The 17,054-nt window shown below is 42.6% G+C and overlaps 1 protein-coding gene across 2 annotated transcripts in view; it reads left to right on the plus strand.

Annotated features, from left to right (window-relative positions):
- Positions 1-536: 536 nt before the first annotated feature.
- Positions 537-17,054, plus strand: part of LOC121587472 (ran-binding protein 9) — a 32,429-nt gene continuing 15,911 nt past the window's right edge. The window contains exons 1-4 of one of the 2 annotated variants that reach the window (XM_041904427.2): positions 537-1,092; positions 4,193-4,304; positions 4,860-4,912; positions 14,092-14,259. In XM_041904427.2, coding sequence (XP_041760361.1) covers positions 876-1,092; positions 4,193-4,304; positions 4,860-4,912; positions 14,092-14,259 — 550 coding nt within the window. In that variant the 5' untranslated portion in view covers positions 537-875. The remainder of the gene's footprint in view (positions 1,093-4,192; positions 4,305-4,859; positions 4,913-14,091; positions 14,260-17,054) is intronic. The other variant, XM_041904428.2, reaches the window with a different exon arrangement.

Genomic DNA, 17,054 nt, shown 5'->3' on the forward strand with positions numbered 1-17,054 from the left:
TGGCTATATTATTAATTTATAAGTCCAAAAATGGATGTAGCAACTGATCTGATACAGATCTGATTGGTACCAGGCTGAATTATATTTGATTATTTCTTCATTCATTGATATAACTTCTTAATTTCCCAAAGATATATAGGACAAGACCTAGAATTACCCCCACTTTCCCCTACTGTCATTTCTGGCATTAGCCTATTTGGTGAAAAAATTACAATTTTCCAAGAGAAAATTACTTCATATAGAGTTTGGGGTTCTGCAGACCAAGTAGGCTAAACATGATCAACTGTTTGTGAAAAATGTGAGGATAGAACTTTGAGGGATGCATTCATACGTTTGTTATGTGTCTGTGCATGTAGCTATTTTCCAGGGGTGTAATAATTACTCCAAACAGCTGAAACGACAACTAGCGTTTATTTTGGACAGGTTCCGCAAACAGACGGACCTACCCGAAACGGTCCATTAGAAACGCTCGTTTTCGACTGGAGTAATGAGTACACCCCAGTCTTCAGGAAGTGTGACTGGACCTCCTCTAAACCAATCAGATATGTGCATTAGCACCGACAAGAAGCCGTACTTTGTCGATTAGATCTAATAATATCCTCGAGATAAATATTTTTTCGTAAATGTTACACTTTTCCCCCAAAATGCTTTAGCTTGGTAGGTTTTGTTCGTTATAGCTATGTGTTCGTCTAAGATCAGCTACAGAACCATTTTAACAATACGCTTGTTTAGTTGGCTAGCTAGCTTGTGGCTAGCATTAGCCAGCTAACGTTAGCTAGTTAAACTAGCGAGATTTTAAAATACTTGACAGTTTATTGTGGGACCATTTCGCTTATAATAGTTGTTTGAATCATTCTAACAACGGTTTGATAGCCATGTCTGGAAAGTCATCGGGCTGTGGATTTCTTATGTCGGTTGTTGTTCACGGAGACTCGGCTCTGAACGAGCAGGAAAATGAGCTCAACCACCGACTGAAGCGGCTCTATCCAGCCGTAAACGAACTTGAAAACCCGCTTCCTCATTCCTGGAGTCCGAAGGACAAATTCAGTTACATTGGCCTCTCTCAGAACAACCTTCGAGTGCACTATAAAGGTAACTAGCTAGCTATATGACACGTGGATCAAATGAAGCTTGAATGCTAGCAAAGTGCAAGCTGATGATGCTTATCTAGCTAACTAGTCACATAATTTCTAAACATAGATTACTGTAGCTAATTTACTGTCTGTGTTAGTGGCTAGCTAACGTTAGCAGTTAATCTTAGAAGTTGTCTACCTCTCAAAACGGCTTGACTACAGTAGCTGGCTAAAAACAAAGCAATGTTGGCTAGCTAAATTTGCTAACTAATGTTCAACAACAAGACATATTGCAAACCAGCTGGCTAACGTTACGTTAAATCCCCAGCCAAAACAAGATATACCCCGTTTAGCTAGCTAACTAGCACAACTAACGTTAGCTGGCTGGTATGTCAAAACTACAAAAGTTGATAATTCGATTTTTTTTACACCCTTGTTAAACTAATGTTAGCAATCTAACTAGCTGGTTTCTTTTTTTTTTTTTTTTTTGCTGTAGAATCCACAAGTTCCGGAAATAAACATGTCACAACAGCTGGGGCTTATTCATTACGTCGATTCTGTTGTAAAACGTTTCTTAAAAGGAAGCAAACGGAACGAAACTGAGGGACCCACCTGAATTTGTCCAATAGAAACTCTCATTTTAGTTACAAAACGGAACTAACTGTTTGGCTAATGATTACACCCCTGGTTAGGCTAGTTTTATTGGCAGGGCTCACTGTTAGCGATCTTTTTTATCAAAGGGCCCAGGATTGACTAATTAAGCTACTAGTTAGCTAAATTTGCACATAGCTATATCAGCACGCTAGTTTTGATGTCAAGCTGACAAAACACAAACAAAAAGTGACACAAAGAAGCCCTTACACTGTAGACATAGACTTAGACCTAGATATGCCTCTTCAGCATTGGCCATTTTATTTAGGATGTGCAATCCGCCCACATTTGGCTCTGTGTAAACTACAATTGTGACTGTGTTTTTAATGTTTAGAAACATCAATAATCATGCCCCTTAACTTTCATGTCAGCGAGAAAGAAGCTTTAAAATAAATAAAAAAATAGCAGTTTTGCACAGATCCATACACTGTGTGTGCCTCCAGTTGATGAACTACACTTCCTCCCCAGATAGCTTACACAGGTGTTCGGCACACACTAGATAGCTAATTGGCACAGGTGCCGGCCTATGTCTTCCGTAAACAAGCGCTGTAAGATGGTGATATGGCCTTTTGGGAACACTAACCCTATAAAGGTGTGTAGTAATTTAACTTTTTAAACAGTTGAGTTTGATATAATTTAAAAGCTTACGAACACGGTTGTCAAACGTTGTAATGAGGGCTGCACGATATCGTTTCAGCATCGACATTTCGATGTATGCAGCCCCGCAATAGTCACATCGCAGAACGTGCGATTTAGTAAGGTAAACATATCAGTCTACAATATATATATTTTTAAAATGTTAAACTAGCATTATATCTGTCTGATATAACGTAATTTACTCCGATTTATGGGTTGTTGGATACACAGTTTATTATTGTTATTATAATTATTATTTTAAACACGGAGTTCGTTACTGCATGTGGTTGACATGCAGGCTCTGCTTGCGCGTGACGAAATGATGAGCGAGGAACAGGCAAAAAAGACCGAAATTGAGAATTTGGTTGCAAAAAGAAATGCATCGTCAATTATATGGAAATATTTCGGCTACAGAGGATGATGTTGACCAAAAACAGTTACTTTGTCGAGAGTGCCTTGCAATTGTTGCCGCAACACGACCAATTTGTTCGATCATTTAAGGCGGCACCACAAATCTTCGTATGACGAGTGCAAAACATCTCAATGCCCTCCAAAGCAAAAATCTATTTCGGATGCCTTTGCCAGTATTACACCATACGAGAAAGGTTCCAAACGGCAGAGAGAAATCACAGATTCAATAACATTTCACGTCACCAAAGACATGGTACCAATTAACACGGTTACCAAAGAGGGTTTTAAAAACATGATCCGGTCGCTTGACAAGCGGTATGTAATGCCATCACGCAACTATTTTTCTCAAGTTGCCATCCCAGAGTTGTACGAGAAATGCAAGGCACAAGTTGAAACAGAGCTGTCACAAGTGGAATATTATACAGCAACAACGGACTTGTGGTCCAGCCGGACAACGGAGCCCTACATAAGTCTGACCGTACACTTTATTAATGAGTTCCACCTGAAAAGTCGCTGTTTGCAAACTGCATTTTTCCCAGAGGATCATACATACATCCTGTATTTTTTCATATCGCAATATATATATATATAGCAGAAAAACAAAATATCGCAATGTCAGTTATTTCCAATATCGTGCAACCCTAATTGTAATAATTTCAGAAAATAAAACATTTTTAATAAACTCAGATTTTATTTAATTTTTTGCATATGTTGTAGTTTAGACCCTAGTTTACATAATCTGAGGTGTGGTGTATGTGTTGTGCCCACCATTGGTTGAGATGTCATACTCTTGAATACAGAGTGGGTGTCATTTCAATCATAAAAATAGAATGGACCTATCCCTTCAGACCACTGCAATTTAGCTGGTACAGCATACGCCATGGAAGTGACGCAGCAAGTAGCCATGTAGTTCCATTATAAAATTCCCCTAAATGTGAATTTTAAACTCATATAATGCAACATTTTCTTTTTCAAAATGCAACATAAAAATGACATTTCCCTGCCGGAAAAAAAAAAAAGTGCCTTGTTATGTACAGGTCATGGTTCACCCTTGGGTGGGAAATCATGGTGCCGGGGATAGGCTTGTTTCTGTTCACCTGCCATTTGTATGTTTCAGTGTCTCTGTCTCTGCCACATGAAACTGAAATAGGCAATGACTGTTAATGCTGAATTCCAATTATACACCCCATCCCCCTAGGCGCACTAGTAGATCTGAAATGGTCTGACAATATGGTAGTTATTGTAATTGTTGCTTCACGTTGCCCTCTTAATGGCCAGGTATAATTTTAGACATATTACTACTTACGCCTCTCCAATCATTTTAGATCTACAGCAGTGCCTACTGGGTAAGAGCAAGGGGTTGAATTGGATTAAGGGCTGTCTTGTTTCACTCATTCCCTTCCTCTTCCCTCCACCCACAGGTCATGGAAAGACTCCTAAAGATGCAGCGTCCGTACGAGCCACTCATCCCATCCCAGCCGCCTGCGGGGTCTACTACTTTGAGGTGAAAATCATCAGTAAAGGCCGAGATGGGTAAGGTGGACTCATAGAATTGGGCACCACACACACCCCTCCAATTGGGCACTACCCACCCAAAGCCTGTTGACTTCACTAATCATAGAATCCAGTTGACCTCAATTGACTTCAAACCATCTCATCAGTTCCCTGTAATGGTTCATGGTTCAGAGATGAGTTCTTCCTGACTTATTCAGGCATTAAGGATTTACCCCCCTCAAACTAATAGGCCTATACATATTTTCCTAACCTGAATTTGTCCAATAAGAAAAACTTGATTTCATTTGCAACCGAAAACATTTTGCTATGGTGTGCACAAATGAATACACCCCTGATTTCCATTGTTGTGCTGATCATATCTCTGGACAGTTAGGAATTGACCTTTGCATGAGGATGTCTGTCACGTTGGGATGATTCATGAAATTCCCTTGAGATGATTTAGATATCTGCAGCCAGAAGAACCAAGATATTTATGAAACCGTTAACATGAACACACGCACACATACACACACATCAATGGCTCATGAGCCATCGCAATTTTGACTATGCTCTCTTTCTTTGTCTGTTTATCAGGTACATGGGTATCGGCCTCTCGGCTCAAGGTGTCAACATGAACAGACTCCCTGGTAAGAAGACACTGTTGAAAGCTATGCGCTTGCGTGTGTCATTGTTGACTCTGCCTCTGTCTTCGCGAGTGTCGGGAAGACCATTTGGTTTGTGAATTGTCACTGTCTACAGTGTCTGTGATGGCGCATTGTGTGAATTTGTGTGTGTGTATTGTCTGAAAGACGTGCTGGTGATGAACAAGCTTGTGTGTCTGTGGATTGTCTATTCTCTATGCAGATGTATTTTCTGAAACACATATGCCTGTGTGTGAGTTTATAATATGTGGGTGTGCCTAGGGCTGTGACGTCATGACATTTTGTCAGCAGGTTATTGTCATGCATTCTTCTTGAGCCACTCCTTTGTTGCCTTGGCCGTGTGTTTTGGGTCATTGTCATGCTGGAATACCCATCCATGACCCATTTTCAATGCCCTGGCTGAGGGAAGGAGGTTCTCACCCAAGATTTGACGGTAGATGGCCCTGTCCATCGTCCCTTTGATGCGGTGAAGTTGTCCTGTCCCCTTAGCAGAAAAACACCCCCAAAGCATAATGTTTCCACCTCCATGTTTGACGGTGGGGATGGTGTTCTTGGGGTCATAGGCAGCATTCCTCCTCCTCCAAACACGGCGAGTTGAGTTGATGCCAAAGAGCTCAATTTTAGTCTCATCTGACCACAACACTTTCACCCAGTTCTCCTCTGAATCATTCAGATGTTCATTGGCAAACTTCAGACGGGCCTGTATATGTGCTTTCTTGAGCAGGGGGACATTGCGGGCACTGCATGATTTCAGTCCTTCACGGCGTAGTGTGTTACTAACTGTTTTCTTGGTGACTATGGTCCCAGCTGCCTTGAGATCATTGACAAGATCCTCCCGTGTAGTTCTGGGCTGATTCCTCACCATTCTCATGATCATTGCAAGTCCACGAGGTGAGATCTTGCATGGAGCCCCAGGCCGAGGGAGATTGACAGTTCTTTTGTGTTTCTTCCATTTGAGAATAATCGCACCAACTGTTGTCACCTTCTCACCAAGCTGCTTGGCGATGGTCTTGTAGCCCATTCCAGCCTTGTGTAGGTCTACAATCTTGTCCCTGACATCCTTGGAGATCTTTTTGGTCTTGGCCATTGTGGAGAGTTTGGAATCTGATTGATTGCTTCTGTGGACAGGTGTCTTTTATACAGGTAACAAACTGAGATTAGGAGCACTCCCTTTAAGAGTGTGCTCCTAATCTCAGCTCGTTACCTGTATAAAAGACACCTGGGAGCCAGAAATCTTTCTGATTGAGAGGGGGTCAAATACTTATTTCCCTCATTTAAATGCAAATCAATTCGTAACATTTTTGACATGCGTTTTTCTGGATTGTTTTGTTGATATTCTGTCTCTCACTGTTCAAATAAACCTACCATTAAAATTATAGACTGATCATGTCTTTGTCAGTGGGCAAACGTACAAAATCCGCAGGGAATCAAATACATTTTTTCCCTCACTGTATATGCTAGATTTAGAGTTATTTGGCAACTTTAGTTGTGAATTATACAAACATTACAAGGTCTTAGAGATCCAAACATACACTGCTCAAAAAAATAAAGGGAACACTTAAACAACACATCCTAGATCTGAATGAATGAAATAATCTTATTAAATACTTTTTTCTTTACATAGTTGAATGTGCTGACAACAAAATCACACAATAATTATCAATGGAAATCAAATTTATCAACCAATGGAGGTCTGGATTTGGAGTCACCCTCAAAATTAAAGTGGAAAACCACACTACAGGCTGATCCAACTTTGATGTAATGTCCTTAAAACAAGTCAAAATGAGGCTCAGTAGTGTGTGTGTGTGTGTGTGGCCTCCACGTGCCTGTATGACCTCCCTACAACGCCTGGGCATGCTCCTGATGAGGTGGCGGATGGTCTCCTGAGGGATCTCCTCCCAGACCTGGACTAAAGCATCCGCCAACTCCTGGACAGTCTGTGGTGCAACGTGGCGTTGGTGGATGGAGCGAGACATGAAGTCCCAGATGTGCTCAATTGGATTCAGGTCTGGGGAACGGGCGGGACAGTCCATAGCATCAATGCCTTCCTCTTGCAGGAACTGCTGACACACTCCAGCCACATGAGGTCTAGCATTGTCTTGCATTAGGAGGAACCCAGGGCCAACCGCACCAGCATATGGTCTCACAAGGGGTCTGAGGATCTCATCTCGGTACCTAATGGCAGTCAGGCTACCTCTGGCGAGCACATGGAGGGCTGTGCGGCCCCCCAAAGAAATGCCACCCCACACCATGACTGACCCACCGCCAAACCGGTCATGCTGGAGGATGTTGCAGAACGTTCTCCACGGCGTCTCCAGACTCTGTCACGTCTGTCACATGTGCTCAGTGTGAACCTGCTTTCATCTGTGAAGAGCACAGGGCGCCAGTGGTGAATTTGCCAATCTTGGTGTTCTCTGGCAAATGCCAAATGTCCTGCACGGTGTTGGGCTGTAAGCACAACCCCCACCTGTGGACGTCGGGCCCTCACACCACCCTCATGGAGTCTGTTTCTGACCGTTTGAGCAGACACATGCACATTTGTGGCCTGCTGGAGGTCATTTTGCAGGGCTCTGGCAGTCACTACTCCTCCTGCTCCTCCTTGCACAAAGGCGGAGGTAGCGGTCCTGCTGCTGGGTTGTTGCCCTTCTACGGCCTCCTCCACGTCTCCTGATGTACTGGCCTGTCTCCTGGTAGCGCCTCCATGCTCTGGACACTACGCTGACAGACACAGCAAACCTTCTTGCCACAGCTCGCATTGATGTGCCATCCTGGATGAGCTGCACTACCTGAGCCACTTGTGTGGGTTGTAGACTCCGTCTCATGCTACCACTAGAGTGAAAGCACCGCCAGCATTCAAAAGTGACCAAAACATCAGCCAGGAAGCATAGGAACTGAGAAGTGGTCTGTGGTCACCACCTGCAGAACCACTTCTTTATTGGGGGTGTCTTGCTAATTGCCTATAATTTCCACCTGTTGTCTATTCCATTTGCACAACAGCATGTGAAATTTATTGTCAATCAGTGTTGCTTCCTAAGTGGACAGATTGATTTCACAGAAGTGTGATTGACTTGGAGTTACATTGTGTTGTTTAAGTGTTCCCTTTATTTTTTTGAGCAGTGTATATACAGTGGGGAGAACAAGTATTTGATACTCTGCCGATTATGCAGGTTTTCCTACTTACAAAGCATGTAGAGGTCTGTAATTTTTATCATAGGTACACTTCAACTGTGAGAGACGGAAATCACATTGTATGATTTTTAAGTAATTCATTTGAATTTTATTGCATGATATAAGTATTTGATACATCAGAAAAGCAGAACTTAATATTTGGTACAGAAACCTTTGTTTGCAATTACAGAGATCATACATTTCCTGTATGTCTTGACCAGGTTTGCACACACTGCAGCAGGGATTTTGGCCCACTCCTCCATACAGACCTTCTCCAGATCCTTCAGGTTTCTGGGCTGTCGCTGGGCAATACGGACTTTCAGCTCCCTCCAAAGATTTTCTATTGGGTTCAGGTCTGGAGACTGGCTAGGCCACTCCAGGACCTTGAGATGCTTCTTACGGAGCCACTCCTTAGTTGCCCTGGCTGTGTGTTTCGGGTCGTTGTCATGCTGGAAGACCAAGCCACGACCCATCTTCAATGCTCTTACTGAGGGAAGGAGGTTGTTGGCCAAGATCTCGCGATACATGGCCCCATCCATCCTCCCCTCAATACGGTGCAGTCGTCCTGTCCCCTTTGCAGAAAAGCATCCCCAAAGAATGATGTTTCCACCTCCATGCTTCACGGTTGGGATGGTGTTCTTGGGTTTGTACTCATCCTTCTTCTTCCTCCAAACACGGCGAGTGGAGTTTAGACCAAAAAGGTCTATATTTGTCTCATCCGACCACATGACCTTCTCCCATTCCTCCTCTGGATCATCCAGATGGTCATTGGCAAACTTCAGACGGGCCTGGACATGCGCTGGCTTTAATCCATGACGGCGTAGTGTGTTACTAATGGTTTTCTTTGAGACTGTGGTCCCAGCTCTCTTCAGGTCATTGACCAGGTCCTGCCGTGTAGTTCTGGGCTGATCCCTCACCTTCCTCATGATCATTGATGCCCCACGAGGTGAGATCTTGCATGGAGTCCCAGACCGAGGGTGATTGACCGTCATCTTGAACTTCTTCCATTTTCTAATAATTGCGCCACCAGTTGTTGCCTTCTCACCAAGCTGCTTGCCTATTGTCCTGTAGCCCATCCCAGCCTTGTGCAGGTCTACAACTTTATCCCTGATGTCCTTACACAGCTCTCTGGTCTTGGCCATTGTGGAGAGGTTGGAGTCTGTTTGAGTGTGTGGACAGGTGTCTTTTATACAGGTAACGAGTTCAAACAGGTGCAGTTAATACAGGTAATGAGTGGAGAACAGGAGGGCTTCTTAAAGAAAAACTAACAGGTCTGTGAGAGCTGGAATTCTTACTGGTTGGTAGGTGATCAAATACTTATGTCATGCAATAAAATGCAAATTAATTTCTTAAAAATCATATAATGTGATTTTCTAGATTTTTGTTTTAGATTCCGTCTCTCACAGTTGAAGTGTACCTATGATACAAATTACAGACCTCTACATGCTTTGTAAGTAGGAAAACCTGCAAAATCGGCAGTGTATCAAATACTTGTTCTCCCCACTGTGTGTGTGTGTGTATATATATATATATAAATATAAATATGTATGTGTATATACAGGGCATTCGTTAAGTATTCAGACCTCTTGACTTTTTCCATATTTTGTTACGTTACAGCCTCATTCTAAAATGGATTAAAAAAATAAAAATAAAACATCAATCTACACACAATACCCCATAATGACAAAATGAAAACAGGTATCTAGAATCTTTTGCACAATTAAAAATTTATAAACGGAAATACCTTATTTACATACGTATTCAGACCCTTCACTTTGAGCTTAGGTGCATCCAGTTTCCATTGATCATCCTTGATGTTTCTACAACTTGATTGGAGTCCACCTGTGGTAAATTCAATTGATTGGACATGATTTGGAAAGGCACACACCTGTCTATATAAGGTCTCACAGTTGACAGTGCATGTCAGAGCAGAAACCCGAGTGGCGCAGTGGTCTAAGGCATTCAAAGCTGTGCCACTAGAGATCCTGGTTCGAATCCAGGCTCTGTCGTAGCCGGCCGTGACCGGGAGACCCATGGGGCGGCGCACAATTGGCCCAGCGTCGTCCAGGGTAGGGGAGGGAATGGCCGGCAGGGATGTTGGTAGAGCATGGTGTTTGCAACGCCAGGGTTGTGGGTTCGATTCCCGCGGGGGGCCAGTATGAAAAATAAATACAAATATGTATGTACTCACTAACTGTAAGTCGCTCTGGATAAGAGCGTCTGCTAAATGACTAAAATGTAAATGTAAACCAAGCCATGAGGTCGAAGGAATTGTCTGTAGAGCTCCGAGACAGGATTGTGTCGAGACACAGATCTTGGGAAGGGTACCAAAATCTTTCTGCAGCATTGAAGGTCCCCAATAATTCTTAAATGGAAGAAGTTTGGAACCACCAAGACTCTTCCTAGAGCTGGCCGCCCGGCCAAACTGAGCAGTCAGGAGAGAAGGGCCTTGGTCACGGAGGTGTCCAAGAACCCGATGGTCACTCTGACAGGGCTCCAGAGTTCCTCTGTGGAGATGGGAGAACCTTCCAGAAGGACAACCATCTCTGGAGTTTGCCAAAAGTCACCTAAAGGACTCTCAGACCATGAGAAACAAGATTCTCTGTTCTGATGAAACCAAGATTGAACTCTTTGGCCTGAATGCCAAGCGTTACGTCTGGAGGAACCCTGGCACCATCCCTACGGAGCAAAGTGCACAGAGATCCTTAATGAAAACCTGCTCCAGAGCTCTCAGGACCTCAGACTGGGTTAAAGGTTCACCTTCCAACAGGACAACGACCCTAGGCACATAGTCAAGACAACGCTGATAGACAGACTTGATCTGTGAGACACATTTGACAGAAGTACCGAAAGATAAACAAATTATAGTACCGATGTTCTAGTATTGACATTTTGGTATGCCGTGCAACACTAAAAGAGACAGATCTAGATTCCATCCGGAGGTAGTTTGGGAGACATCTACACCACATACACCCCTCTGAATGTTGCATTGTAAAGACAATGGCTCTCCCACACCATGTCCCTTCAAGAATGACCTTAATTACCTTCATACCAGTAGTCAGCATTTTTGCTCTGGTAGCCAAAGTGAAAATTAAACGCTTTTGAAAGTATCCACACATTTGTGAATCATAGCGTTAATCAAGTGTGCAACATGATTTAGATGAGAAGCTGCTGTATAGTTTGAATTCCTATCCTTATTTTGTTTGTCTATACATATAAAAAAAAATGTAAAATATACTGAACAAAAATATAAACGCAACATGCAACAATTTAAAAGATTTTACTGAGTTACAGTTCATATGAGGAAATCAGTCAAATGAAATAAATAAATTAGGCCCTAATCTATGGATTTCACATGACTGGGAATACAGATATGCATCTGTTGGTTACAGATACCGTAAAACAAATGGGCCTCACAATGGGCCTCAGGATCTCATCATGGTATTTTTTTGCATTCAAATTGCCATCGATAAAATGCAATTGTGATCATTGACATCAGCAAACCGCTCGTCCACATGATGCCATACACATGTGAGGCCAATTGGACATAGTGCCTAATTCTCTAAAATGAAAAATGAACATTCAATTCTCTGGCAACAGCTCTGGTGGACATTCCTACAGTCAGCATGCCAATTGCACGCTCCCTCAAAACTTGAGACAATGGCATTGTGTTGTGTGACAAAACTGCACATTACACAAGTTTCACCTGTGTAATGATCATGCTTTTTAATCAGCTTCTTGATATACCACACCTGTCAGGTGGATGGATTACTCAACGAGCTTTATAAGGCCATAAGCAAACAAGAAAATGCTCATCCAGAAGTGGCATTCCTAGTGTCCGGGGACTTTAATTTCTACCAGCATGTCACATGTGCAACGAGGGGAAAAAAACTCAAGACCACCTTTACTCCACACACAGAGAGACGCATACAAAGCTCTCTCTCGCCCTCCATTTGGCAAATCTGACCATAATTCTATCCTCCTGATTCCGCTTTACAAGCAAAAACTAAAGCAGGAAGTACCAGTGACTCGCTCAATACGGAAGTGGTCAGATGACGCGGATGCTACGCTACAGGACTGTTTTGCTAGCACAGACTGGAATATGTCCCGGAATTCATCCAATGACATTGAGAAGTATACCACCTCAGTCACCGGCTTCATCAAAAAGTGCATAGACGACGTCGTACCTACAGTTACCGTACATACATATCCCAACCAGAAGCCATGGATTACAGGCAACATCCGCTCCGAGCGCTTTCAAGGAGCGGGACACTAATCCGGACGTTTATAAGAAATCCCGCTATGCCCTCAGACTAACCATCAAACAGGCAAAGCGTCAATACAGGACTAAGATTTAATCCTACTACACTGGCTCTGACTCTCGTCAGATATGGCAGGGCTTTGTTAAGTTGCGTCAATTCAAATCTGGTATTAGGAACAAAAGAGGTCAATACACGTCTTCTAAATAGACTAGTATTTTAATTAATGCTAACACTTCAATGGTAAATATGATGTTCGTATATACTGGTCCACTGAAATACCACGCAGGGCACTCAGAGAACTAATCCATTGTTATGAGTTCTCCTTAAAATACTCTGACAGAGATAGTTCCTGCTCCCTGCTGGCCAATCAGAGTAGAGACTGAGCGTGGTTTAGACTTACTCAGCCAATCCGTTGGCGCACCGGCTGGTCCCAGTCCCTTGGCGCTCCACTTGTTGCACACTGTTGCCAGGCATAAGTTTTTATCATAACAACCTGTAGAGTCAGCACCCAAAAAACACCATTCCACTGTACTGTGAGTACCTATGTTCAAGGACGGTTCACAGACAACGGTTCACAGACAACAAAGAGGCAGTGTTCGTATCTGTAAGAAATACAAGTCTTATCTGTCCTACCCCCTAACGTTCCTTGCATGAATCACAGCTTGTTATGTGAAACAATTTATATCAGTATAGTACAAACCTTCTATGCTTATCATTAATGCATTCCTTCTAAGCTATTCATCACATACGGATCCAATTATGAGAAAATAGATCCCCACAATCCCCCTTTATCCCCACAGCTTGCAAACTATTACTGCCATATCTTTGCTAAGTAATGGCTAGTTGCTAAATCATGCTAATTGCTAATAAAACTGTTTTTAGAGCTATTTCAGGCATGTTAGCTTTGTTACCCACAGAACAGGATCAACTGTTGGAATGTGGCTAATTCTTAGGAAATCTAATACACACAAGATTCAAATGAGAGAAATTCCTAAATAAATGTGACATTATAGCAGTGACCTAAAATAGTATAAACAATTTGTTTACATAATACACCAATACACAGAATTATTGTTAGGTCAGAACTTTAAACGGTTCATTCAACATTTGAAACACTAACATAGGTTTTTCCTTGCCCCTGCTTTGTAAAAGGCTGAGCGATGGGGTTGAAGAAATGTAATTACTCTCAAATTCAAACGGAGCTAGGGATGCAAGGACTGACCATCCATGATATCAAAATTATAATTTTAACCATGTTTTGAGGCTATATAGTGTTTGTTTACATTTACAGACATTGGAGTAAAACAAGCTTATATTTTGGGCTCTGGTGGGGCACGACAGTTAAACTAAGCTGATGAAGCAGTTCTAAGTGATATTCAAGAATCAATGGTTATATTAATTTATAAGTAAAAAAAATAATATGCAGAAACTGGAGATTGCCCCTTTTTTTAAAAGCCCATACTAAAATAAATGTGTGCTTCTAACCAGTGCCATGGCAGATAGATAGGCCTATATTTCACCCAGGTTTAAGATGGAACGTTTCCGTAGACATTTTGCTTAAAATGCTTATTTTAGTGTCTGTATGTCCATTGTTGTGTATTTGTGTGTTTATTGGTGTTGTATGTATTGGCTACTGAAAACAAATTTCCCCTTTGGGGTTTGATAAAGTACTGTACTTATATTGTAAGTCAAGGCATCATCTTTCAGAGTGTTGACAATGTATGTTTTTCTCAGGTTGGGACAAACACTCGTATGGTTACCACGGAGACGATGGCCACTCCTTCTGCTCCTCCGGCACGGGGCAGCCCTACGGCCCCACGTTCACCACGGGTGACGTGATTGGCTGCTGTGTCAACCTCATCAACAACACGTGCTTCTACACAAAGAATGGCCACAGCTTAGGTACGTTCTGTACACCTGCTGTAGAACATAAAATATAATTTAATTAATAGAAATAGAATTGTGCAAATGAAATGTAGGCCTTTTTTTCCACAAGGGAACTTAAGCCGTGGAATTCAGTTGCTAAACTTTTGGGGGAGTTATTGGGTGATTTCCTAAAGTGGACGAAAAGGTATTTTGGGCTAGTTCTTGTGGTGTTTTGGATCTGGAAAATTATCTGGGTGGCGTTTGGGTCCGGAAAGTTATCCTCATACCAGAAGTCAAAGGTGTACACTGTATTGTTTGCAATACCCATACGTGACATAAATTTACATGGCGCCGGGACGATAAACCGAAAATGATCAAGACCGACTATTTATCGAGGACATTTTACTGATATCAATAATCACGATAAGTAGCCTATACTACAGAAATGTGACGTTTGAAATGAAATAAGTCTGCTTATATGGGCTATTGCTACCTGTACAATAATTGATATTTACAACATTCAAAGTAGTTCTTAGGGTACGATAATATACAAAAGTAGGCTAACCAGTGCACATTAATGTTATAAACGTATCGTTTTAGTTATCGTAATAATTGTCAATTTATCATGATATGGATTTTTATCCATATCGCCAAGCTCTAGGTTTACACAGCAGTAGTCTATGCAGGCAAAAGTGAAGAAAACCCTACCCACTCTGAACTAACATCTAACGTCTTCCCCACCCTTTAACGAGATACTATATTTAATGTCAAATTCAACTTCATGGTTTGAATCAGGTGTTGGAATCGAAGTTATTTTCCAATCGTTTCGTTTTGAACATAACCATTTTTTTTGGGTTCCGTTCCACTATTCCCGACCAGCAAAATAAAGTTCTGAACCAGTTGGAACCCCCAAAAAAGTTAGTTTATATTGTTCCTTTTTTAGCCTCTGAAATTTAATTTTTTTACATTCAATGACTTCACCAATCAGTGCGGATAAAGCAGCTTGCTATGGAGCGGGCAAGCTATTTACATGCATTGGACAGACAAGTGTAGTGTACATACGCCTATGTAACACTTCCGCATCAGAGCTAGAGCGGTGTTTGTCAGACCATGAGACATCGCGAAAATCATTCTTCTCACAAAATTGTCTGTAGTGTCCGAACGGTTTGGCCTACAAACTATTATGACCCCTCTATGGAAAGATGAGACTCTCTGTTTTGCTCTACGACCCCAACAAGTGTATTGGGACTCGTCTGAAGTCGGTATAGCCGATCTGCCAACGTCTGTCTGTAGCATCCGAACAGTTTGTGCTACAAACTAATATGACACGTACGTGTCGGTTGTTTTGCTCTAGGACCCCACAGGCCTTACAAGACTCGTCTGTAGGTGTTGGAAAAAATAATGGAAGTATACTGTATATGGAGACTGTTTAGTCAAAAGTAAGGGGTTAAATAACAAATGTTTCCCGATCTTTCTTATCTCTCTCAGATATAGGATAGACACTTCAGAACAAACTTCCTTTAGATATTTTTGGGGGGGCTATCTGTTGTTACAGTGAATCTGTTATTTAATGGGTTTGTATGGGCTAATAGCAGGAAGGCCAAATAACGTTTTTCATAAAATGTTATCTCCCCCGGCTTAGACTGTTTAGTGCCAAAAATAAAGGGTTAAATACATGGAAAAAAAGAAATCTTTCTTATACACTATGTATACAAATGCACGTGGACAACCCTTCAAATTAGTAGATTTGGCAATTTCAGCCACACCCGTTGCTGACAGGTGTATAACATTGAGCACACAGCCATGCAATCTCCATAGACAAACGTTAGCAGTAGAATGGCCTTACTGAAGAGCTCAGTGACTTTCAACGTGGCACCGTCATAGGATGTCACCTTTCCAACAAGTCAGTTCATCACATTTCTGCCCTGCTAGAGCTGCCCTGGTCAACTATAAGTGCTGTTATTGTGAAGTGGAAACATCTAGGAGCAACAACAGCTCAGCCGCGAAGTGGTAGGCCACACAAGTTTACATAACGGGACCGCCGAGTGCTGAAGTGTGTAGCACGTAAAATCGTCTGTCCTTGGATGCAGCACTCATTACCGAGTTCCAAACTGCCTCTGGAAGCAACGCCAGCATAAGAACTGTTTGTCGGGAACTTCATGAAATGGGTTTCCATGGTCGAGCAGCCACACACAAGCCTAAGATCACCATGTGCAATGCCAAGCGTCGCCTGGAGTGGTGTAAAGCTCGCCCCATTGGACTCTGGAGCAGTGGAAACGTTCTCTGGAGTGATGAATCACGCTTCACCATCTGGCAGTCCGACGGACAAATCTGGGTTTGGCGGATGCCAGGAGAACGCTACCTGCCCGAATGCATAGTGCCAACTGTAAAGTTTGGTGGAGGAGGAATAATTGTCTGGGGCTGTTTTTCATGGTTCGGGCTAGGCCCCTTAGTTCCAGTGAAGGGGAATCTTAACGCTACAGCATACAATGACATTGTAGACGATTCTGTGCTTCCAACTTTGTGGCAACAGTTTGGGAAGGCCCTTTCTTGTTTCAGCATGACAATGCCCCCTTGCACAAAGCGAGGTCCATACAGAAATGGTTTGTCGATATCGGTGTGGAAGAACTTGACTGAGCCCTGACCTCAGCCCCGTCGAACACCTTTGGGATGAGTTGGAACGCCAACTGCGAGCCAGGCCTTATCGCCCAACATCAGTGCCCGACCTCACTAATGCTCTAGTGGCTGAATGGAAGTCCCTGCTGCAATGTTCCAACATCTAGTAGAAAGCCTTCCCAGAAGAGTGGAGGCTGTTATAGCTGCAAAGGGGG

This window comes from Coregonus clupeaformis, chromosome 18, assembly GCF_020615455.1.
Source record: "Coregonus clupeaformis isolate EN_2021a chromosome 18, ASM2061545v1, whole genome shotgun sequence".
Lineage (NCBI taxonomy): Eukaryota > Metazoa > Chordata > Actinopteri > Salmoniformes > Salmonidae > Coregonus > Coregonus clupeaformis.